Below are 24,973 nucleotides of genomic sequence, written 5' to 3' on the forward strand. Positions count from 1 at the left end.
GATGTCACATTAGTTTGGGAACATCTGAACACCTTTTTGAAAACACTTCCAGCAAGTTACCATTCCACTGTCACACCAATAAATCTTGTCTACTCGAAATAATCCAAAGACATGAAAATGCGTCACATAACTTGTCCAACAACAACAAAATTATTCCGACTTCTCACTGGTGATGTTCTGCAGTCCCCAAAAGCAACTCGCAGCACTGGCATACAGAAATGCCCCGCATATTCGGACCTTACAAAGCTTAGAAGAGTTCCGCTCTCGACTGCGGATTTCTTTAAAATTCGGTAACACTAATCAGCGAGTATTATGCAGCTGAAATCATGAGGATGAAAATTGAAAAAAAGCTTCCACAATATAAAACAACGAAGAGATTCAACGTTATACAAACAAAATATCTCTGGAGACAGTAATATTATATCAGCGTAGCCAACATTACAAGTAATTGGGTGCTTTTCAAACCCTTATCATACGGGCTTAACGCTCCTGTGTACAAGTTCACAGTCTAATCAAATGACAGAATTTAATTAATACAAGGACAATCTCGCATGCAGCGGCATGGCGGGTCTTTGACAAGACACAATTCATGTTTGCTACGAGGATGCACTGGGCTGATTAAGACTAAATGGACCACTGCAAACACTCCGTCTCATGGCATAACCCTCTCGCTTTTATGTTCACTTGAATCAGACAGAAACCTGAGCAAACTGGAGATACGACTTACGAGAGAGGGGCTTGTTCATGGCATATTTGGAATAAAACAACTGCCTCAAGAATGTGCCCAGCTGCTCAAATTCTGCACCTCATTACGGTAAATGGGAGATTTACAGTAAAACACAGCACGAGGATGTAGATGGAATTCAAGTGGTTCAGAACGAGGTCTCGTGAACGGACTCTGGGAATAAAGTGACGGATCTTTTTGCTCCACAGAAGGCAGCTGAGTAACTAAGACACAACTTGATGGGGTTACCACTGTGGTAAGTAATTCAACAACACGTAAGTCGTACAATATTGATCGTCAGCAGAAAATATAAATATTCCATTAACACTTGTTACACAGATATACAATAAACTCATCTCAATCTGTAAACCTGAAGTAAGTAAAGTGCACATTCTAATGAACAAGCAATCCATTTGTGTTAGATAATTACATCGAAAAAGAAAGTATTCTTCCACGAAAGAGCTGCCTCCGACAATCGGCGTCTGAGCAGAGGCAGCGCCCAGGTGCCAAACTGACGAAACACAGTCAAACTATTGAAAACACAAAATACAGTGCGCTCAGTGGTAAGTCACTTCCTGGATTCTAGCAGGAATTACAACGTAGGAAAGTTGATTTTATTATTTTATAGAGCAATACTCGACTTATATTGGGAAATCCTTTTAGCATTTGGCGGCCAAGTCTTGCAATTCCAGCTGGGAACTGGGAAGTGACTTTATCAGTGAACACACTGTACAAAACTTTCCAGTCTTTATGTACACGCTACGAAAGCAACTATTCAGCTACAATGTAACAGGATTAATTTTTATAAAGAATACACATTCCCTTTTCCAGCAAACAGATATCAACAAAATCTTATGCACTGCACGAGTACATATCTGTAGAAATCCAGTGACATGACAGAGACTCTAAGTGAACAGTGGGGAGACGTCTTGTTTAAAAGTGTAAGTATTATCACAGCCATCTTAGCAGTGGATATAAAGCTTTAAAACTGACCAATTGCCTCTTCTATAAAGATTTGCAATGACAAATTCAGGCAGCCCATGAATGAACTGGATGGCGCCGGTCTCAACATAACAGCCAAATTTAGAGAGGAACTAAGTGTCATGACTGCCTGAACGTTGAAACCAGTAGCAAAACGTGTGGTGTTCGATAAAGCGGTAATTGCTACAGGGCGTTACAAAAAGTGCTGTTAGCTTTGTTGTATGGCAGGAGCACCTGCCACCCAGTCCCACCGCAACTTACCCGCTTAGAAACAAGACATCGCCGGAGACAACAAGGAACCTGAGATTTACATTTGCGTGTCTATCTGCTGCAGGGGATAATGGAAGGCTTCGACCATCAGTTTTCTGTGAGTCCCGCCTTCCTTTATCCGTTCTGATGTGAGACCATAAACCAAGGCTTCAGTCACTCTTCTCAAGTGGGCAACGAACCTACGCATGTGCAAAGAACCACAGCAAAACTGAAAGCAGAACTACCAAATACTGGTCCTAAGATGCTGTCATCTCTCCACCTTGAAGGTTCTCTGAAATGTTCAGGGTTTGCGCACAGAAGGGCTTAAGACTGAATCCTACCGAAGTTAAATATTCCTGTTATTGCTTGCAAATGTCAATCTCACACATCATCACTATCATTTGAGTCTGTAATTAGTATTAATTTTTGAAATGAATTTATCTGCATGTTTGTAGTCATTGACTTATAAATCAATATTTCACAGCTGCGTCTTTGATCTATTACCATACGGAACTTAAAATTCCTAGCTACAGCAGTTCATTACCCATCTCTGTCAAACTGAACGCCAGGGACATTTTTGCGAGGCTGTCATCTTGTTTCATATTCTAGATAAAAGTTGCCTCAACAAAAACTGCATACGATATACAATTTCACGATCCTATACTGTATTAGGGAGCAGTAATATTTCTCCGACCTCAAAAAATTTGGATGCCAGCCATGATTTCAGCAAAACCTACACGAAATAAAAAATGACGACAGAGCGGCCTCCACTGGCATAACACTCGTAAAAACTTTCGTAAAAATCATTCAACTGGTTCAAAAGTTTAAAAATGGATACATAGAAGGCGCACACTCATGGCTGCAGTTAGCAATTAGCGGACGAACTTTAAGTCAGTCTGGGACTGCCAACATTCCCAAATTAAATTCGCGTAACATAACATGGTACAAATGACGTGGCTAGCAGGAGACAGGGTAATTGAAAGGAATAACATTTCCAGGCACAGAGAGATTTGAACATCCATTCACAGGATTAGAACTGGCTTTGTAGGCTGCCAGGGACTGGATGAACAGAAAACAGTGGGAATAATGGCAGTTCACACCTGGATGAAAACTTATGAAGGGTCGCATTCAAGAATATAATGAGAAGAATGAGTAGGAATCGATGTCAGGACTACTGAAAAAACACTTGTCACTTAAAGAGACGCCTATTGAAACTGGGACTGGCAAACAGCCCCACTTGCATGAATTTCCATTAAAAAACGAGCACTGCCCCACATATCTTGTGCAAGTGTACGGCCCCAGCTGAAATAACGCTTCATCATCTGGGAATGAATGCACTTTATAAAACCACGACCACCACAAAGCCCCAATTAAAACAAAACTGCGCTTCATCCAGGTGGCAGGATGGTTACAGGGGAGGTATTCTACTTTCATTCCGCGTGATGACAAAATGGAAACCTCCGTGGTCACACCCAAAAATAAGAAGAGTTCCGAAAAGTGTCAAGAGATGTTTCTGACCTCTGACTGGAAATAATGCACTAATATAATTTTGTTAACAAAGCCGATGAATATTTTAATTACCAAGAACGTGATTTTGGCAATCCGTACCGCTGAAACAAAACTGTAGGAAACCCTGGTTTAATGGTCTCACCTGAGGTTTGATATGGTTTTATAAAAATTAATATAAAATATTATTTACAAAACCTACGCTGATCACACTATAATAAATAAACATTGCTTCAGTGAGATGAACAATTCAAAAATTATAACTACCTGCATTTTCCAATTACAAAAGTTCAAAGTGTTCTGAAATATACTTAATTCGTGCGTTAAAAATACCAGTGCAAAACTCAATACAGTGAAATCTATTTAGCAACAGATTCAGACAGACCTAGGAAATGTAAGGTGTAATGGTCCAGCCATGGGCTTAAAAATGGAAATGGAGGAGGAGGTTACTGCACCTTGTGCTAGAGGCAGCCATCTTGACTCCTACACAATGGATCCCATCGGTTAATTATGAGACACTATTACAACTCTATTGCCAATTTTATCATCGCCAAGTGCAATTACATTGAAGTCTGCACGGCATAACACAATGTCTTGATTATTTGGCCCTCCACTACTACAGTACCGGAGTATGATTACAGTTAAAGACGAGATTGTTAGGATCGCTGTTCCAGCCATTAGGAAGATGAAAAATGTATAACAAATATGATGTGAGGGTGGGGAGTATATTGAACTGGCTCAGAATAGGGACTAGAGTCAGGCTCGTTTGAACGTAAGCTCCATGCGATGGGGAATTCTTTGACCATACAAGTGACATCCTACATCATAGAGTCAGTAACTACAGTACAGATGCTGGAACAGTCCGAGAAAATTTGGCAAAGTGAAAAATCCACATATTCCTGTTGGGGGAATGAACTCAAATCATCTATAATTTGCAGGATGCATTCTGAAGATGAAATCAAAGTCTGAATATTAAAGTACTTCCTATTTGAAGCTCAAATTCAAAGCTGCATTTTCTTCCCCCAGTACTGAAATTTAAAATTTGTCTGGTAAGAAGCCAGCATAGCTCAGTCAGTATTGCGACTGGCTGCAGACCGGATGACCGGGGGTCAATCCGAAACGGGGGCAGAGGATTTTTCCTCTAGCCTCTGCGTCCAGACAAGCTCTGGGGCCCACCAAGCCTCCTATCCGATGGGTACCGGGGTCCCTTCGCGGGAGTAAAGCGCAACCAGGTCATGATGCTGACCACTCACCCCCATCCAGTGCTGAGGTCAAGAAAGAATATTAGCGGGACGGCTTGCAAAACAGGGAGTTCCCTGACTGACTACCTATGAAGTTTATTTATTTTAAAACTCTTCTTACACAGAGATTTCACTGTATTGGTTTGATGACAACTCTTAACCCCTTGGCATATTACTTTATTTGGTCTACTCAAAATAACTATTTAAACATTAATTCAAAGCTTTCAACACAAATGCTCGAGTCTACGAAAACACTTCCACATACTTTGCCGAATGATCAATCGTTTCAACTTATTTCTGACAACTTTTTTTACAGCTATTAAAGGGTGGACATCAGACAGATGTGAAAATCTGCCAATGGGTTGAGATTCACTAAACTGGTTAACCATAACATTTTTAATAAAGACTCTCCAATTACGACTACAACTATGATGACAAACACGACACATGACACTCCAGTTCATGACATTAACTACAGTACACTCTGCTGCACACTCAGAAGAATTATGTCAAATACAACAAAAGTGACAATGAAGCACTCGAGGCTCAGTGCTATTTCAATAGTTTCAACCCTGCCTGGCCTCTAATCAGCCAATATTGAAATTCGATCCATAACATTTCGTACAACACGGTCTGAAATTGGTATATTACCAATATAACCTTCAAATGTCTCTTTAAGATATCCAGTCCTACTTTCTAACATGTTTATATATTCTCTATATAACGCGAACTCGCACTCTGAGCCGGCTGTCCGTCTCACCACAAATTTCATGAATACGATAACCTCAACTATAAAAAAGAACCTCGCAAGAATAACTGCAATAATGTCACAAAATGTTAGTGTTCAACAGCTGAATGCTGACAGTATTCGCTGATACAGTTAGAGGCATCTAATTCATATCACTATGAAGTTACAGCATCACATTGACTTGAGACACAACTCCTTTTCATATGGATCAGGTCTTTTGTCTTCCATGTTCAAGGGTAACTAACGCAATGATACATGTCACAGTAACCCAGTTCAAATAGACGGCGCGTCCCAAAAAGATGTATACACACAACCATTACATATGTCAGCATCTTTTTGGGACGCACTGTAGATGTCGATCATTCAGATGAGTGAATGATTAAACTAAACAATTACAAAGTCACTTAGCACAATTAATATAAGATGGATAGACCAGGTCTAAGTGCAAGCAATGATTACCGTACGAGACCAGAAACTAGGAACTCTGATGACAAACAGGTACCTGAATTAATATGAAATAATGAGGAATTCTAACTCAGATCAGTCTGAAGATGGGACTAGAAACAAAACTGCTAATGATTTTCAATATTCTGCCTACCAAAGTTGCATACTTTGCAGGTTTATACAAAGGGAAGCCACACGATTCAATCTTGAAAATGCTTCGATACGTATACGGCAAAATGTGGTTAGGAATGCAAACCAGAACTACACCACGGCATCCTCGAGTAGTAATGATTATTATACCTGACAGATTCACCTCCGCCGAATTTAAATTGTACCCTCCAATTTTATTTGAAATTAAGAAAGACATTTTTGCCAGATCTGAATTACAACGAATGATGTTTAGATGTTGGTCGACCAAATAAAACTTTTGTGAACTACCACTGTTATTACAAAGTTTTTAGTGTACTGCAATGGACACTGGGCATCTCTCTTCCTGTGAAAACTAACTTCTACAAAGCTTCGTATGACAGAACGTTGAACGCCCTACAGCATTCTAGAATGCCATCAAATCACAGATGCTATTAGATGTGGATGCTAAAGGATCAACTTCAACTCATCACAAGACAGGAAGTGTTCATTCGGTCAGAGATCTCAGCATGTTTGCCTCTTTCCTGCACCCAAAAAAATTGAATTTAAAAGTCCTAATGCAAATGATTCTCTGGCAAAAAATAGTCTAAATTTTGTTAAGACTTTTGTAAAATGAAGCATCACGAGTGAATAAATTTAAAAGCTGCTACAGTAAAATTCCACAGGCATTTATAGACCTAAGGGAATTAGTGGACCTAGCAGTCTCTGAAGACAGCGGTAGAAGATCTGAAAATGGAGGAGATGACAAGTGGTGCCATTATGTAAAAGTGGATCCAAGATGTACTGAAGAATCCGGAAGATTAAGTTCTTTAACATTCTATAAATGTCATACAAAGCATTGCAGAGTGAAGAATTTCAATATGCCATAAGGAGTTCAGAAAACATCATCAAGGTAATAAATCAATCAGCTGATAAATGAATAAGCATATACAAGAATTGAACTTCAGTATATATTTATTTATTATTTCAGTCTATACACAAACTTAATTTTTTAAAATGTTGTTGTTAAAATTAAAATTAAAATTTAGCGCTTTTCATCGTTATTACGACGTTACATTTCAGCGTTTATTATTTTACGACATGTTTCGATGCTATTGCATCATCCTCAGGTTTTTATTGTTATTTTCATCTTTAAAACTAATATATATTTATTAATGCAAGCTTTTATTGATTTATTTGTTTTGTAGATTTCTTTTTGTAGGTATTCCTTTTGATCTTCGTAGTGTTTTGCATATTTTTGGTCAGTTGTTCATTATTCAAGAGTTGTGATGTGTGGTGTGTCTGCGTCTGTGATCGGATGATGACTATCCATGACTTTTTAATTTTAACAACAACATTTTAAAAATTAAGTTTGTGTATAGACTGAAATAATAAATAAATATATACTGAATTTCAACACAAACATGACGCATCTAAACTACGAAAAGAATTGAACTTACGAAGAAAAACTACACCTACTTCAAGCTTGTCTTACAGCACAAAAAGAGAATTCTACACTGAGGGGGGAATCACTTCAATTAACTTCAACGAAACCATTCTAAGACTACATTGCACACTTTTTTTAATGGCATTCATGATACTTTCTGATGATTTGAACGTACTTGATCTTTAACCTGCATAAAATTTCAGTACACTTCTGGATGTTATTTCTGCATATCATGATTTCCTGCAGAATTATTTATGTAGCAATACAAACTGCACTAAACAATCTCTAAATGTTTTCCAATGAAGGTGAAATGAAATTTAATTTGTAAATTATAAAAGACTATGACTCCCATGGAAAAAATTCAAACTCTGGATACTGACGATCAACCTGTCAATCCAGAACATAACACAACACATCATTCAATGTTGTTGACAGACTACGATGGTAGTACAGCCTAAATGTGTAGGTCACTATACAGGATTTATAATATTTAATTATACAACTTCATTACAGTCAGTAACTTGTCATGATTTTCTGTCAAATAAAAGGTGCCACCATGACAATGCAGGAAGTGATAAAGAAAATCAGCATGAGAACAAGACTGTTCCAAGTGACAAGGTGACATTTCATGTTTCTGGTTAGTCAGCCATCATAACCTCAACATCTGGGGTTCCAAAAACATACACCACATTCTGTGGAATGTTGGAAACCGTGTTTCACGCTGTCAAACAAGCACACGGTTACAGACCATTTTTCTTCGCCAAATATACCACATGCGGTCCCTCCCAACTCGACCTACCGGCATATTTCCTTGTTTCCCAGAAGGATGCCAACAGTGAGATTTTTCACCAAGATGGGGCCCACCGCACTAGCACAGGAATATGAAGTAGTTCCTCGATTAAACCTTTCCACAATAATGGACTCGACGTTGGCTACCCAAGTCTCCAGACCTGATTCCAGTGGATTTCTAGTTTGGTGCTGACAGACAAGGCCTACCTACCACCTACGCTAAGAACTCTGAACAAGCTCCTAGACAGAATCTGACACGCCACTGCTTTGGTTCATCACAGCCATTTAAAAAAATTGTGGCAAGAAGTGGAATCTTGTTGGGATGTGTCACATTACTTGTGCAAGCCACACCACACACTTATAAACAGGCACAAAAACCTTGAACTGTAAAGAAGTAGACCGTAATTCAAAAGAAAAAGAGGTAAAAAGGTATTTGGCTTAGCTAGTTGCAGTCTGCCATTTCGATGTGAACCTTAACTAGACAACTTATTCACCCATTTCCACCACGAATAACACAATGTCACGAGATCGGACTACTGTGAATGCTGGCCACCTGACCACTCTCAGCCTCCTGTATTAACTACTTGTGGTAACATCACGACTGAACAATCGCGCACGCACATAATCGCTCGTACCTTCCAGATATGTCTTTGCGTGCTGTGCCAGTACCGAACACTATAGCAAGAGATATTTCCCAAAACATGTATTGTGGTCCAAATTCTTACATAAACATGAACTCCTATGACAATCAGGAGTGCTGAAATCACAGGCAAGTGTTAAAGTAAGATGCGGCAGAGTACGGAGTGTTAAAGCAAACAGACGCTGAATCTGTGGTTCAAAGCCCGTGTTGAAATTGCAGTATAAGCGAAGGATACCCAACCGGTGGAAGAATAGTGAACAGTCATACAGGCAGCTGTGCGACTAGTAGCAGCACTGCATGAGCACAGTGCCGCGTTCAATGCCCTCAAAGTGGTTGTGTCTTACAGTATAACTGGTTGTAACTGCACAATAAATCAGTGACACAAAAAGCATGTGGATAAAACTGCACATGAACGAATAAAACAGAGCTTTCTAATACCAAGAGAAACATTCACCTCTCTGAAAGGGTTAGTAAATCTGTAAGGAATACGAGCTCTTGTTGTCTGCGTGTCAGTAGTAGCCACTGCCTCTAATGGCATTCCTCTCTGTTCATTCGTCTTTATGATGGTGTACTTGGTGGTAACGAGGGATTAAAAGGAATCAAAATTTGGCTATTCTAATTGTTTGGTTTGTGATTTAAGGTCTCAGTTGCCATCGATGACTCAGGCTGCCCACGTTTGGCGTGTGAATACGATTTGTTAAGGAAAGGCAGCGTATCTTGGCTGCCACCAGAATGCTGATTGAGGAACGGCAACCCTTCGCCAGCAGATACCGACAGGAGCGCCAATCTTGTACTGTCATTACTTGCGAGAGACAGGGCATCCATAAAATTAGCACATGCTGATGAGTTTTCTTCATTCTTGGGAGAACAATAATCACCACTGTTAACTATCTTATCCTGGGTTCGAGTCTGAGAAGAGCTCATAAAAACCTGATCCTCTTTATGGTTATGAGACAGATATGAAGAAACTGGGATTTCTTTATCACCAGATGTGCTATTGTAAATAAGTCTGTCCTCATTATTATTACTGAAACTTCGACCTATATGATACAAATCTTGATGGGTAAGATCTTTATTCTTTGTATGAACAGAGGATGGGGTGTGAAAACTACCAACTTTTTCTTCAATAGCAGTTTGTGCTTGTGAGGCACTTGGAAAACCTCCAGGGGATTGGAAGAAATCAGGATTTTGTCCTTGTTGTATATCTTTACTCTTTAAGAGAAATCCACCTTTGTCTTCATCACTATGGAAACTTCGAACTGCAAGTGGACACTCTTTTGTCTTGGAATGTTGAGAAGTGCTTCCAGAGTTCACAAAAATACTTTTATCTTCAATATTTTGTTGAGACGGTGCAGATGTAATAATGCTGTGGAAAATACGTGGCATCTGAAACAAGTCCTTATTTGTGTTACTCTGTTTGCCTTTGACTGGGGCATGGAAATTTGGCTTGTCTTCATGACTTGTTACACTGTGTACACTTCTGTGACGGAACACCTCTGGCTCCTTAGTCTTTCCTGCGTGAGATCCGGATTTTTCGTCATTGCAAGACTGTGGCAGAGATGTGTGCAACATATTAGCTCGTGAAACATGGAATATCTCAAGAAGATTTTGTTGCTCTTTGCCCTTTGACACACCCTCAGAACTTCTCTTGCCTTCTTCCTCCTCACCCACAGGACTAGGGCCCAGGAATACTTGAGGCGGTGGAGGATAGAATTCGCCACCTTGTTTAGAACCTCCTTGAACTCCACTAGGAACTGGATTACCACAGAGTAGTTCATGGAAGCTCATGAGGTGACGCTTAAGATAGAGCTTGGTCTTGAATGGCTTGCTGCAGAGCGGACAAGCCACAGTTTGGGGGTTGTGGATCAGGCGAACGTGCTGACGGAGGTTCGACAGGTTACTGTACATGCGGTTGCAGATTGGGCAGGGGCGCGGGTCCAGCGAGTGCAGTTTGCGATGGTCCACTGTAACAAGTAACAAAGAATAACGCGATGTGCTTCCTTAACTGAGTGGATTTAGAGTTCTGACTCTATTCTTTTCAAAGTCAATAAATATGATCTGTATCATGATTAAATAGTTTCCTTCCTTCCAGTCCCAGTGAAATACACTAGCACAGTTTTGCAACTTCAGGTCACATTGACCTCAGTCCTGTACCACAAGAAGTCTGAGTCCCATGTGAATACAGACATCATAAACTGTAACAACTGTGTATCACTGTGCCAAAGAAAATCAGAAAGGCTGTGCACAGGAGCTGGGCAGTTCATCTACTAAAACCAAAATGGAAATATCTCGTAACAACTGCAAACTTGTGAAACAGACAACTATGCAACTAATTTCTGTTCCAACAGCAGTAAAAGCCAATAGCCAAACCAGATATCAAAGAAGCAATGCTTCAGAATGTTTATGGATACATTCATTGTCACATAAGCACCATTAAAATATCTGGTGCACAGACTTTCCCACCCGTTCAGACCACCGTTCACAAACTGCACCCCACCAGGACCCCACCGTCAGTCTGCCAAACTTAACACAAGAGTATCTTACCTTGCCCAGAATCCAGATTTCCTGATGATTCTCCCAGGAAGCTCTGCCCTGAAGGTCCAGGTAGGATGTCCATTCCTCCTCCTAAAATGCATATCCAATTACAGGAAAACAAATTAAGAAATAATCGAGGTTATTCACATGTGATACAGTCGCATGCCACATAATTCTCTTCAAGAATTTTGCTGAAATTCATGTTTCCCTACATTACATTTGCAATATGAGCTGAACAAGCAAATTCTATGTCAGTATCGATCGTCTTGGTTGCAGTGAAGTGTTGAGTTCTAGGTTCATACCAACAAAGGGAATGTGTGTCTACCTACAGGTCGCGCGAGTAGTGGTGACACCTAAATGCACGATGTGTAAGCTGAGAGAGGGGGAGTTCAGTTGTAGTGGGGGTTGCACAGCCTTAGCTACGGTGACACACCGATCTAAACACAGCTAGAGCTACAAACCAACTGAAGCTGACACCCCTCTAGCATGCACTTCGGACTAGTCCATCTCATACGACCAAAATCAGTCCTTTGCGGAAGTGACAGCACTTTTCACGCGACCTATACAAGTCCACGTGGTACGACAACCTACAAGAGCAACATCAACATCTTCACCACTGCAAGAACCTCAAATCTCAAACATTCTAACATTTGAAGCATATAAGAGAACAACGGAATGTTTTATTCCAGCAATGGATAAGAGGTTTCTACATGAATAACGTGAAGTAACTACAAAGGTTCAGAATCTTCCCTTAAAACTGAAATCTTCACCCCTGTGAGAACGTCAGATCTCACAAAGCAAATTCCAGGACACAATGATGAAGTGTGCAAAACAAGAATAATAATTATGAACATGATGCACTCCAAAATGTTGTGTACCTCCAGTTCAGAACTTAGAACAGTAAATTATAAATGATATATACTTACTCAACAAGCTCTTGATACGGTTTTTAATTCACAAGTAGGATGAAATATAGTACGGTACATTTGTAATAAATGATAGCAGAATGCAATGACAATCACATTGAATAGGAAAAACTGTTTTCACTTATCAGATACTGCGTCATTCTGCAGATGCAGGAGACATAAAGGTAATTTCAAAGGCCACACAGGTTGATGGCACTGGTTCTTCAGAGGCATATCATTTCACATATTCTTCTAGAAAAATACAGACAGGTGCCTTCTTTTTAGTAATGTTAAATTTCCCCGCAACTAGTGACAGCACCTGAATCAGAAAGCTCAGGGAATAATCCGGAGGCAGAAACCGGGACACTGCTTTGTAAGCAGTGCCAAATCATTCTGACAGGGGTGTCCCAATTTGTGGCTCTGCAGTCTTCTCTTCTGCAACTTCTTGAGCCTCCAGTGTACCAGACAGCGTACATGCTATAAGCAATTCCCAGCTGTTCTATAGATATGGTCAAATTATCAAAAGTCGAAGACAGATAACAGCGCAATTAGTTTTTACAGACCTATATAGCCATGTTCTGGTATTTGAATCTGTTAATATATGAATAAAACTGTATTTTAATAGTATTTTTAAATGATTAATATGTAAATAATAGAATATGATGTGTCAAAGTTGATGGGAATGAATTTATTTTCAGCTGAATAGTAACACAGTTTATTGCAGCATTATATTTGCAAACTTCAATGAAAGTACAAGATTTATAAAACTTCTTCCCAACTAAATTAAATGTGAACACATCTTCACAGCAACTGAGGCCATATTCTTGCCAAAATCATCAATACAGAACCAACTGCCTGATTCTACACTCTTGCCAAACGCAGACTCCACCATAGGCACCACTGCAGAATTGTTTTCATTTCTTGCTACCACAGGTGACACGATCAGAATTTAATTTCAATTTTTCCATACCAAATTTCTGTATGCATTTCTTGCTTTCCCCAATCCAGCCACAAGTCTAGCCTCTCAACGCTCCTACATTTATTGTCCTAGTAACACTAGGCAACGGTCCTACACTGCTTGCTTACTTCATCCTCTTTGTACCTTGGTTTTATTTCAAGCATTTGTAACTTATTTTAGACTGTGGTCTTCCGGGCTGTTGTACCGTGCAGTCTTCTGATCACATACCAACATTTCAGAGGAAGATGTTGTCTCCATCTTCAGTGTTCATCCTGGAAATGGAGGTAGTAGGTCCCTCTGAAATGCTAGCATACAACCAGAAGGTAATATGGTGAAACATCCCAGAAGACTATAACCTAACCTCACACTCCTGTGAAAACTTCAAATCCCACAGTTTTGTTTTCCCCTCAAAGTAGACCACGTTTCACAAACACCCAAAAAAAAAATGAGTTGGTGCAACCCATGCTTGGCTGAGGCATTAAGTCCTTTAATGATGATGCTTCAACTGCAGAAGTTTCATAGCATCTAATGAGATGTGAAAATGGAAAGGGTAGTCAGTACATAAGAATGTGAGAGAACGCTGTCACGGTTTATTTCAAAGCATCAGACCAGCATATGCTTGGAGAAACTGAAGAAAACCAAAATAAACTGCAAACCTGAACATACAAGTCTAGAACATTACTGCTACAGAAACAGGCTTGGTCTCTAGACATGTTTAAAGTCCTAGAATGTAAATTCCTAGAACGCCACATCAAAACATTTCACAGATGGGGAATTGAATCTTAAGAATATGAAGAAGCAGATATCACAACTCATCTGTATAGGACTTGAGGTTTTCACGGTAAATTAGAGTTCCTTCCTGTCATCCAAGAGAACAGTGAAATTACCACAACTTACCCTGTAATGCTGCTGCAAATGACGCATTGACATCAACAGAGTTGGATTCTAGTCCGAGGAATGTCGTCGTGCCTGTCTTGCTCTCCCCATCACTAGCGTAGTCTGGTAGCTCCAGCTTCGGCTGCATCATACGACATCACGAGTGAAATTAACCGTTAACTAAATCAATATGAAATTAAGGGAAACAATAAACTTGGCAGTAAGAATATTCTGCTAGAATCTCCAGACTACCCAGATTTATGGAAGAATCTAAAAATGACACCTCTCATTCCCCATGTAAAAAGAATTCAATTCATCTCTTTCAGGCATCGTTTAGTCATCCCAAAACCCAGGTTTCACAAATTATCAACAAGTCAATTTAAACAATATAAGACATGCTGTAAGAGGAACACTAATAACGTAAATAAAGTCTACCAGATCTATCACATGGCATATGGGACTTTAAATATGCTCAACCTCATCACCAGATTAAGTTGACATTAGATTGCAGATAAATTGTAGTTCATTCATTGCAATTTCTAACTCAGCATCTCTGAATAAAATGCTGGATATTAAGGAAGAATCAATTTTCCTGTATACTGAAGTTACAAAACAATCAGACGGGCAGTTTAGTTCACATTCTTCTCTGTTTTTTCTTTCTTTCTTTGAAATTCTGAAAAAGAGATTAAAGATTCAATTGCACGTTTCAACTGCTGAGAAACTAGACAAACATACAAGAAGAGATAAAACTTCTAATTTTAGGCCAGGGAGTATGATCCAGTGAGAGACATAATCATAAATAAATGCTAGAGCATTTCTGCGGATACAAACTCAGGCTACAATGGGGTGGCAATTAGTCAGGGGTGGCAAGTGGCCCGACTGAAATGTATGAAAGCAAACAGCAGAGAAATGTGCCATCTTCCACAATTTTGCAATGTAATACATCTTTTTATTATATAACACATGCAACTCCTCAGGGAGGTTGGATTTCCTCCAATAAAACTATTACAACCTCCTAAGCTCATGGATATTTTAAGTGGATCAGGAGATTAAAGCTCATTCCTCTGAGTTTCTATAAAGTTGCACGACCGGTACACTAATATCTTGATAAATAACAAGGATAAGGAAGTCTGAATTTTATTAAAAGGTGGAGAAATAAGCAGGGGAATTTGTGCAGTGTTTAGATTTTTCTGTCTGATTCTGGCATTGTGTGAGACAAAGAAAGAACAGCTTCTTGGGAGAACTATTTTAAAGATTCCAAAATTTTGGAAAATTTCAGGGAAATATTTATACAAAAGCCCACCCTTTACAGTGGATGATTTAATTACAAATGAATGTCTGATAACATAAAATGCATACAGAAGCATTTTAAACACAAAAGATGCTGTTATTGTAAATATACACAATTTTTAATAAAATGTCACACAGTGGGATGATGTAGTCCCATTTGGCCAACCACAGACACATTTCACAAGACAGATATCCCTTTAGCAGATACGGATTACAGCCTCCTGTGCAATCTGCCTTAGTGTGAAATCAGATATCTCATGCCATGTGTTACACAGTGTAGCTGACCTCTATAATGTCTTTCGTTGTTTCCAGTTCCTGTCTGAGGTCTGATGTGCGCTGATGTGACACATCACCGTTATCCTGTTGCAGGCACTGCCGCTTGGCTGGGTTCGGAGATGACCTCTCACCAGGACTAAGACTCACAACATCCTCATCCTCATCAATGCCCGCACATTCCGGAGACGACGCAATATCTTCTGCAGCCGAACTGGAGTCAAGGCCAACTGATGCCGTTACCTCTGATGGAAGATTTGGCTGTTGCTGCTATAACACAGGCACACTCAGTCCACTTTAATTCTCTGTCTGAGTCTCTACATGCTAGTGCAATCCCATGAGCCTCACCAGGACCTACACTTCACTTATCATAGCTCTCAGGGTCACTTCTTCACCACAGTAAAATCTTGAATACCAGTGAGAAAATTAAATACCACCAGTATTAACTACTAATGAGTGTGCTTTGAAATGCTGCAATGTTGCCTGGGCAGTACAGCTGATCTAGTGTTGCAATATGGTACACCAAAGTTGCCCTTTCACATAGCAGCTACTGACCTTCAAAATTACTTAATTGATTTCTACACCACTGCATAGTACAGTTAACAGCAACAATTTTAATTAGTGCTAACAAACCAGAAAATTTCAAGCTGTCTCTGGTTGTCACGTCTTAGATACTACCTGTGACTGCTGATTACCCTGGCTGTAACATACTCCTGGAAAGAACTCTGCTCTCCAGCAAAGTTACGCCATCCCAAGCGTGGATAATTACTTTTGGCACTCAACCTAATTAATCATTCCCACCAACCCACACCTCCAGGATACTTAAGCCTGCATCCAGCTGTTATCCAAGAGGAAGACCAATCCATGCCAGTTCAATGACCCGGCTCAAAGCACGACACGCTAAGCACCGACTGCTGCTTGCAATGGCACGTAACCAGCCACAAATAAATAAATAATTACCACATTTTAAAGCTCAAAGTGCAAAGCTGACCTGTGTAGATAAATACGTTTTCATATGCATCAAACAAGGACAAAATCCTGAGTCAAAGTTCTGTCTTAATAGGGAAAATAAAACATTTCCAGAATTATGTTTTACATTTACATTAACATAATGCTAATGAATGGTTCATTTTATATCAATAATCCATAAACTTTCTTGAAAAGGATTTTTTAGCATAAAATAACACTATGAAATTTACTTATTTTTCACAAAATTACACGTGTTATTACAAATAATTCCAGACACACGTACACAAACATGCGCATGTGCATATATATATACTTTTTAATGCTGGCAGTCAACTATGGTCAAAAGTCATTAAAATTTAACAGGAATGTGATACTTTGGTAATGATTAACCAGTACATACCTCACAGCTGAAACACAAACTCTCCAGAAAACAAAACACAAACAACCATTACACTGCAGATGCCTTTACAGCAAAATTCAAATCAAATTTAAATATAAGAAAGGACAAGGATAAAGCACATTCAATCTTACTTTACAAAACAGTACACAATAAACATACAAGCCTGTTGCAGCTTCCAATTTACTGGTACTCTGGCAGCGGAACCTCGTGGTTAAAATTAATGCACATCCTTCCACTTCCTAAGCTCAGAAACTCCCTCCTTAAACCCCACCTTAACACCATCTTACCATCTCCTTCTCAGTCTTCCAAGAGGTTTTCCTCACCAACATTGTGTATGCATTTCCTGTCTTCCCCATCTGAACTATATCTGGAACCTGCTACAACCTTCTAACCTCCTGACAATAACGAAGTTCTGATTCATGTTAACTTACAGCTTATAAGCTTATTTACAGAACACAACTTACTTTCATGTGAACTTGCTTATGCCTCTGTGGAGATTCTGTCAGCCCCCTGATCTGGAGGGACTCTGCCGTTCGTAGAAAGGCAGACAGCTGAGCTTGTGCCACATTCACCTCACCCGCATACATAAACTCAACCAGTGCACGCAGGTGATGAAATGCCACGTCTCGTAGGAACAAGATTGGATGTTTACATGGGTTACTCTGAAACAAATTCAGTAACAAACACGTGAGTACTGAACTAAAGAATTTCATAATGAACAACACACAGTTACTCAGCTGGTCAGAAGTTTCCTGACTGCATGATGTACAAAATTTGTTACATACAAGAAATAATAAATGAAGTCCTAACAATCATATTGGAACAATTTCAATTTCACAAACAGTTTCAGAAACAGGGAGACGGACTGGCCACGGGAGGTCACACATGTCCTATTAGTCAAGGTATATTTAAAAAAACAAATACCACAACAAAATTGTTACCACTCTTGTCAGGTACTATCCATTTCCTGAGGAACACTTAATACACACAATATTTCAGGTTAGCCTCTGCCTCCCATCTTTAGGTGACTGGACGTCACCACACTGACAGACTTCTTATGTGCTTTGTTAATGACAGCAGCTGATTATTATTCCAGCCACAGACCACTGGGATGGCCTATAAATGGTTCTTATTTTGACAAATTGGTTGAACCTAAGCTCAGGTTCCATCCAACTAGGGATGGTGGTTTCATGCTCAGTCAGTCCTTCCTTGCATCCAGTGGCTAACGTGCTCAAATTATATTGAGACACACCTATTCAGAGGCAAGGCAAAGTTAACCAACTGCTTGATTCTGCCTATCCAACTATAAGGTGATCCACTTGAATCCAGTTCATAACTTCACAGGACATTTCTTTAAACTTAATCTCAATATCACATTCCTACATTTACATGGACACAAAAGTTAGTGTGACTGACTGTAGGATATCGAATAAGACAATGAGTACAATTTAAACTATTATTAAGTTCCACAAATGATAAAAGTTTAGCATGAAAATACTAAAATATTGCACTTAATCAAACGTTACAGCAGTACAACAATCCCTACAAGAATTATAAGTCCTCTCAAAACTGCAGAAATTCATGTACAGAATAAAAGATATGTGCATTTAGGTATCTTTTTTAATGCTACTTTAAATGTTTCCACCTTAGTCAAAACAGTTCTGAGAGTAGGGGAAAGGCTGTTGAATATTATGATGCCAGCATAGTGAGTACTTTTCAAAACAAGAAAGGTTGTAAATTCAATAATGAATTCTTCTCAAGCGACAGCCATGTAAGGTGATTAAATGGAGAAAACACCGACATTTGAAGAACCATCTGAGGATGAGGATGAACATGTTTCTCAAAACATCATTCTTAGAGTAAAGTGCTGTGGTTAGTAAATACTCACCCTACAAATCTGACAAAACCACCCCTTCCTTAAATCACCAACATGGGGGGAGTAGCTCTGTGTCCCTTTTGGGATCTCTATCAACCAAACCTGGCAGAAAGGAATATTACTACTGCCTGCACATGTTGGAAAAATCACTAACTTGACGATCTTCGATAAATGTTATGTAATGAACAGAGCTGAAGAGGAATAGAATTCATGATAGTAGTTACGGAGTTAAAATGAACAATGAACCTCTGAGGCATTTTTTTACTACTGAAGTATTTATCCGCCTATCAAAAAATGCTACATTTATAACTTTTGCTTAGTCCCATACTACCAGCATCAACTGATGCCAGTAGCCTACATTCTATACTAAGATATACATACTTTGAATAGTTCTTTGAAGTATGGACTGCAAGCAGAGAGTACAACTTTATGCGCTTTCAATCTCTGACCATCACAAGCCAAAGTGACATCCACAAAATCTTCCTCATCTCTGAGCGCTTCAAACTGAGATGTTATGTTTGCCTGGAAGTTGTTCCACCGTAGACAAAACTGTTGTTCTTCAGTCATTTTTTCTGTTTGATAAGCTATGAAACAACAGGATAAGTAAAGATCAGAAGGAAACATAAAATTATTTGTTGGCAATTTTCTCTTTACGTCTACAACCACGAGAAGGTAAAGAATTCCCCTGTTCTGTGTCACAGCTGAAATAAATTTCAATATACAAGCTTCATAAAATTCAAAATATAAAACAAACATGATTCGCAACCTAAAATGCAACCTCACACACCTTTCTTCGCTTTCATTAAAAAACTAAAAAACTATTACAGCAGCATTATAAAACTCACATAAAATGAAAATATGCGCAACCTTTTACTCACATGTTACAGATGTAATTAACTGTCCGCTTTAAGGTAAATGATAAGCTATATGAAAATATAAAACACTAAAACAAACATATAACGATATCACTTTCAGTTATTATTGACGTATCGTAAAATGCTGCTACCTATTGGAAGAATATAAAATTGGCATTGCCAGTCGTAGCCACAGACTATACCAACTTTGGTCATAGCCTTCTATATAATATGTTTATAAATTGTAAAATCCATGTTCTGTTGTAAGTTTATAGCTGTAGCCAGTGTAAAATTTAAAATTGCTGTAGGAGGTTTATAAACACAAAAATTTTAAATACCTTTTATACACTATTAATTTGGGCACAGAACGTTGTAAAAATCATTAATATTAGCCAGTCTCTATAAAGTCTGAGCGGTCAATAAGGTAGCATGAGCATAAGAAGCTTGTGATATAATGTCATTTTTTGAATGCGGGTGACGAGATTAGTTTTAACCTGTAAGGATGATACATGTACAAGAGAAATGCTAGATAAATAGGTATGATTTACCATATATTGGCATGGTGCGTTGAATATGTTTCAGTGGCATTAAATTTCGAAAAACGATAGTTGGGTTCTTTTTTTGAGTGTACCCTTAAAAAGCAATATAAACATTTTTGCTCCAATATATTAAGCCCTGAATATATTTTAATATAACTGTAAAGAAATGTGATATGAGCTTAACAGAAAACATTTATAATTAAACATTCTTCACCAACTGATACAGACTATAAGGAAATTTAAATTCTGTTTTCACCAATTTCAGTAGTTCCATGGAATTCTAATACCTCTGGCAGTTGCTGTAACCGGAATCACTGTACCATTCCCTTGCTTTCAGTAAGGTAAGACATTATGTTTACGGTTGTTGTGTGGTAGATAATTCCTCATTTGGAAAACCGTTTTCACAAATCTTGATTAAATTTTGAGATATGCTGTCTTCTGGGTTGTAGCACTGTGTAGCTGTCTTTGGACCCTATGCCATGAAAACCTCATCAAATCCTATTTCATTAAATTTAATGAATGTGTTCGGCAGGGAGTTTACTTATCATACATACATAATACATCATTATTACATTATGTGGATCTGTAAATTAGATGTCAATAGGATGTGGAATAAGTCATAATAATACAACACATATTACATAATACAAGTACAGTTGTGCTTGAGACATTGAGGCAAGTAAATTTGCAGAAATTAATCTTTGTGTGATACTTCCACACTGAAGACATGCCAGAGGCTCCCTTCCCCTTCCTTCCTCCCATATCTTACAGTCATGCATGATTTAAATAAATAAGAGGTAGATAGAATGCTGGGATCACTTTCCTTGGAGGCAGTAAAGCAGGAATCTTATATTCATTCTCTTCTTCCATTGTATAGGTCTGTTTAAGTTATGTGTTATCTGTGAAATAGATAAGTGTTGAGATAAGACCTGTATCAGTACTAGTGTATCAGTGATACCAGCTAATCATAAAGAACTATTATTGATTTATGAGTGTTCAAGTTACAATGGGATGTGTGAAATAAGCAAATGGCAGTTGTATTAGATATATATGGCTTTAATCAGTGTAAACATGCAGTTTCCCAGTGGTGTCAGTTAATTCATGTTTCTGTAACAAAAGTTACTTGAATTTTAACAATTTTAAAATTATAAATTTAATTTTGAAAAATGCACATGTGACAAATCGAGATCCCAATGGTTTATGTTGAATGTTTAGTGTCAGATGTTTACACATTGTAATGAATATGATAGGCGCACGACTCGTATCTCGTGGCAGAAGTCTGCCAAAATTGGTGGACAGATGTGATCTAGGCATGGAAGAAGGCAAGAATAAGCCAAGATTTGTTTTTAGATCATCTCAGGGTCCTCAGGCGTACAGCCTTGTGAGAAGGATATCTTTGGTGAGTGTCATATTTCATAACAAGATTGAAAAAATGTAATGCCCATCAGTGATCACATGCATTCTTTGTACCTTACCATTCTGAATGTTCCCAGCTGTATTTGAAGAGTGTATGGCCTAACTGTTTAAAGTCTTATAGTGATTGCCTTGGTATCAACATTTGTAAATTAATTACCTGTGTTCAATGCACTTTGCAGGTAATTGTGAATAGTGAATCCAACAGAATAAAATTCTAAGTGTTATTTACATCTGACTGCATTCATTACACTCATGCATGATCTTGTACAGTATGCATGTAATGCGTTGTAACTCATAAGTTTGCATTTTGGGCTTGTGCAGAGATAGTTATAAAATTGAACCCCTCATGGGCCAATGTGTTTTTATTATTGTTTGTAGTTATAAATATGTCACATATTCTTATTCCTCATTTAGGGCATATTATTGCTGTTGGAAGAACTCATTATATGTGTATTTTGTTTACATTGACAGACGAAACCTCTTAGTTTCACTTCTTCACAATATTGGAACTGTTAACTTACAAACAATATTTTGAATAATTAATGTGCAAGCAATTAGTTGGTGTGTTTCATGAAACTTTGCAAAGTGTGTGTGGGTGAGTGTTGGCATCATCCTGTTCAGTATTGTGTTTCAGTAGAACAGAATTTATTTACATTCCATTAATCCTTCATAGGCCTAAGCCAAGAATGTAGAACAGGTCATAGCCCAAATACAATACTTGTTTCTAGCACAAATATAAATGCATAATTATAACAGCTATTTACAGATCTTTGGAACTAAAGTATTACAGCAAAATAATTATGATGAGAAACCATCACCATTGTTACTTACATGTGTTTATAAATTCTTCATCAGAGTAGAAGGAGTGAGATAGGAGATACTCTTTTAACGCTGGCTTAAACATTTTTGTATCGTGGTTTAAACTTTTGATAGTAGGTGGAAGATTACTGAATAACTTAACTCCAGTATAGTAAACTCCTTTTTGATATTTACTGAGGTTAGAATTTGGCACATGAAGGTTTTATCTGTATCTTGTTCCTTCAAGATTTGTGGGTTATATAATTAAACTGTTTCATTTATAATCCCCATTAAGTCTGGCAAACTAAGACCTGGAGATTGCAGTGGTCATAATTTCTTCTGTTTTGTCACTGAGTGAGCACTAACCAGAAATATTTCACCTTTCTGGGACAGTTTTCTCGAGGATTTCTGCAGTGATCATGCTAGTCCTTCTTCAAAGTTTCAGAGTGTCTCTCGCCTGTCAACACTGACTGGTGTTGGATGTGTTTCCTGTCATAAACTCTTCCTGTGTCCCAAAATTTTATTACCGTATCGCAGAGTAACGGAGTGCAGGCCACAAACACAAATTTTTGTTATTTCTGTGCTTGCCTTAAGTGTAATGCACATTCAGAATGGAGGTGGTTGATGAGAATAGTGTTGTTTTCCATAATGATGGTCCAGTGAATGAATTATGGAATCATTGATGTCCTATTAATTTCAAAGCAGAGTTGACTGGTAGACATTTCAGTTCTTTCTGCCATAATTTTTTGAACTTTCCCCAGGCCACAAGTTAATGACGTAATTAGCGCTGCACAGGAACCATTTTGTGAAGAACATAATGATCCAATAACAACTGAATGATGTACACATCATTTTTTGCAAGCCAAGAACAGGTTGTGCAACTTGACAGGGCCAGGCACAGGTGTTTTTTGGCTTTTAAGTCCAACTCGTTATGAGTTACTTATTGACAGTCTTTTGTCATCCATTCATCATTTGCTAATCTGATTCTTCACGTGAGCAATGCATACAAATTTCTTCATTGCTGTGCTGGATGTTGAACATTGCGATATTTACCTTCACTTTTCACACTTGTGAATTTATTTGTTCAGTAAGTATGATGACATGGTTTTGAGTCTCATGTCATACATACATGTTGTGCGATAACACGCAGAATGAATGCAGTGCATCTGCAATGACGTTAATTATTAGAATTGCTTTGTGGAGAATATATATTTGTTTTGAAGTCGTGTAAGCAGTCTTCACACACTGGAATAAATAGCTACGAACACTTGACTATGGTTTTCAGGTCTTGATCAGGAGAATTTTATTATATTTCTGTTGAAAATTGTTTAAAACCGTAAGTCCAAAATTACACTTTTTCCCCTCTTGAGCCAATCATGGTTATCACTTTAAAAATTAATGAACTTTCATGGTTTCCAGTAAATTATCTTGATAGGGGGTATGAAGTTTAGAGTATAATGCTGTATGCAATGTACACTGTTTTTATATGTTGCTGAGAAAACTTACAGAATAATAGGATAGGGTTTATGATTGTTTTATTTATAAATTATTATGACCTCTGCCATCGTAATGCTGTGTTACTGACAGTAAAACAGCTGCCGCCTACCCTTTACACTTCATCTCAGATTGTTGTGATGAAATTTGGTATACATATTGGCCCCATAGCCAAACATCTTTGCCTTTTTTTTTTATTTCTGTCAAGGTGTTTTTTTTAAAATTCAGTCGTACTGTGGTAAAAGAAATACACGTTTGAAAAACTCATTTGATAATGCATGTAGAGAAATATAGTAGCACTCATTTTAAAGCTTCGCAACTTGTAAAGCTTCAGAGTTATAAATGGTAATTTGTTATGAACTTTGGAAATTAACTGCAGAAAAGTATCATCTGGGAGTTATTAGAAACTTGTCACATGCCTGTTAAGGTGTGCAAAAGAAAATTCTGGGATTACAAGAACTTTGGTAGCTGAAAGGAATTTTGTAAACAAGTTGCTCATTTTTTCAAGTGTTGCATTAATGAAGTTCAAAAGTAGAGATGTATAACGTTCACATTTTTCAGTGGTTTGCAGCTCAAAATATATAATTTTATTTAAAACGTAAATTGTTTTTTGAGTGCTGTGTTGGATTCCGTGATGTGTCAATTGCAAAAAAAAAAGGTTTTAATTTGCGAACCTCATGGCTAAAATACATGTTCAGTCGCAGTAACACAGTCGTTGACTGTGCAGAAGGGAGTGTTTTGGAACTGAGTGTTGAAATATTGACAGTTTTCGTACTTGTAGTCTGAGAGTGCTCTTTCCCCATTAAAGAGTCTTATTAATGGGAATGAATGCAAGATGTTTGTGGGTGCCTGGTGTAGGTTCTGCTACACCAGCACAAAAAATATCAGAATTTTA

At 38.2% G+C, this 24,973-nt stretch overlaps 2 protein-coding genes across 4 annotated transcripts in view; one reads left to right on the forward strand and one right to left on the reverse strand.

Moving 5' to 3' along the window:
- Window positions 1-20,023, reverse strand: part of LOC110841241 (uncharacterized) — a 41,571-nt gene extending 21,548 nt beyond the window's left edge. The window contains exons 1-7 of one of the 3 annotated variants that reach the window (XM_022086597.2): window positions 19,856-20,023; window positions 19,359-19,561; window positions 17,566-17,763; window positions 15,745-16,002; window positions 14,191-14,311; window positions 11,440-11,520; window positions 965-10,859 (exon numbers count right to left, since the gene is read on the reverse strand). In XM_022086597.2, coding sequence (XP_021942289.1) covers window positions 9,511-10,859; window positions 11,440-11,520; window positions 14,191-14,311; window positions 15,745-16,002; window positions 17,566-17,763; window positions 19,359-19,544 — 2,193 coding nt within the window. In that variant the 5' untranslated portion in view covers window positions 19,545-19,561; window positions 19,856-20,023 and the 3' untranslated portion in view covers window positions 965-9,510. Of the gene's footprint in view, window positions 1-964; window positions 10,860-11,439; window positions 11,521-14,190; window positions 14,312-15,744; window positions 16,003-17,565; window positions 17,764-19,358; window positions 19,562-19,855 lie in introns of those variants that run through there. The other 2 variants (XM_087351332.1, XM_022086598.2) reach the window with 2 other exon arrangements.
- Window positions 20,024-21,424: 1,401 nt separating this feature from the next.
- The window catches only part of milt (trafficking kinesin-binding protein milt), a 67,520-nt gene continuing 63,971 nt past the window's right edge, over window positions 21,425-24,973 (forward strand). The window contains exon 1 of the mRNA XM_022086596.2: window positions 21,425-21,769. Coding sequence (XP_021942288.2) covers window positions 21,578-21,769 — 192 coding nt within the window. The 5' untranslated portion in view covers window positions 21,425-21,577. The remainder of the gene's footprint in view (window positions 21,770-24,973) is intronic.

Source organism: Zootermopsis nevadensis, unplaced genomic scaffold, assembly GCF_977971745.1.
Source record: "Zootermopsis nevadensis isolate Lab colony 2312 unplaced genomic scaffold, Znev_1.0 Znev_ptg000019l, whole genome shotgun sequence".
NCBI lineage: Eukaryota > Metazoa > Arthropoda > Insecta > Blattodea > Termopsidae > Zootermopsis > Zootermopsis nevadensis.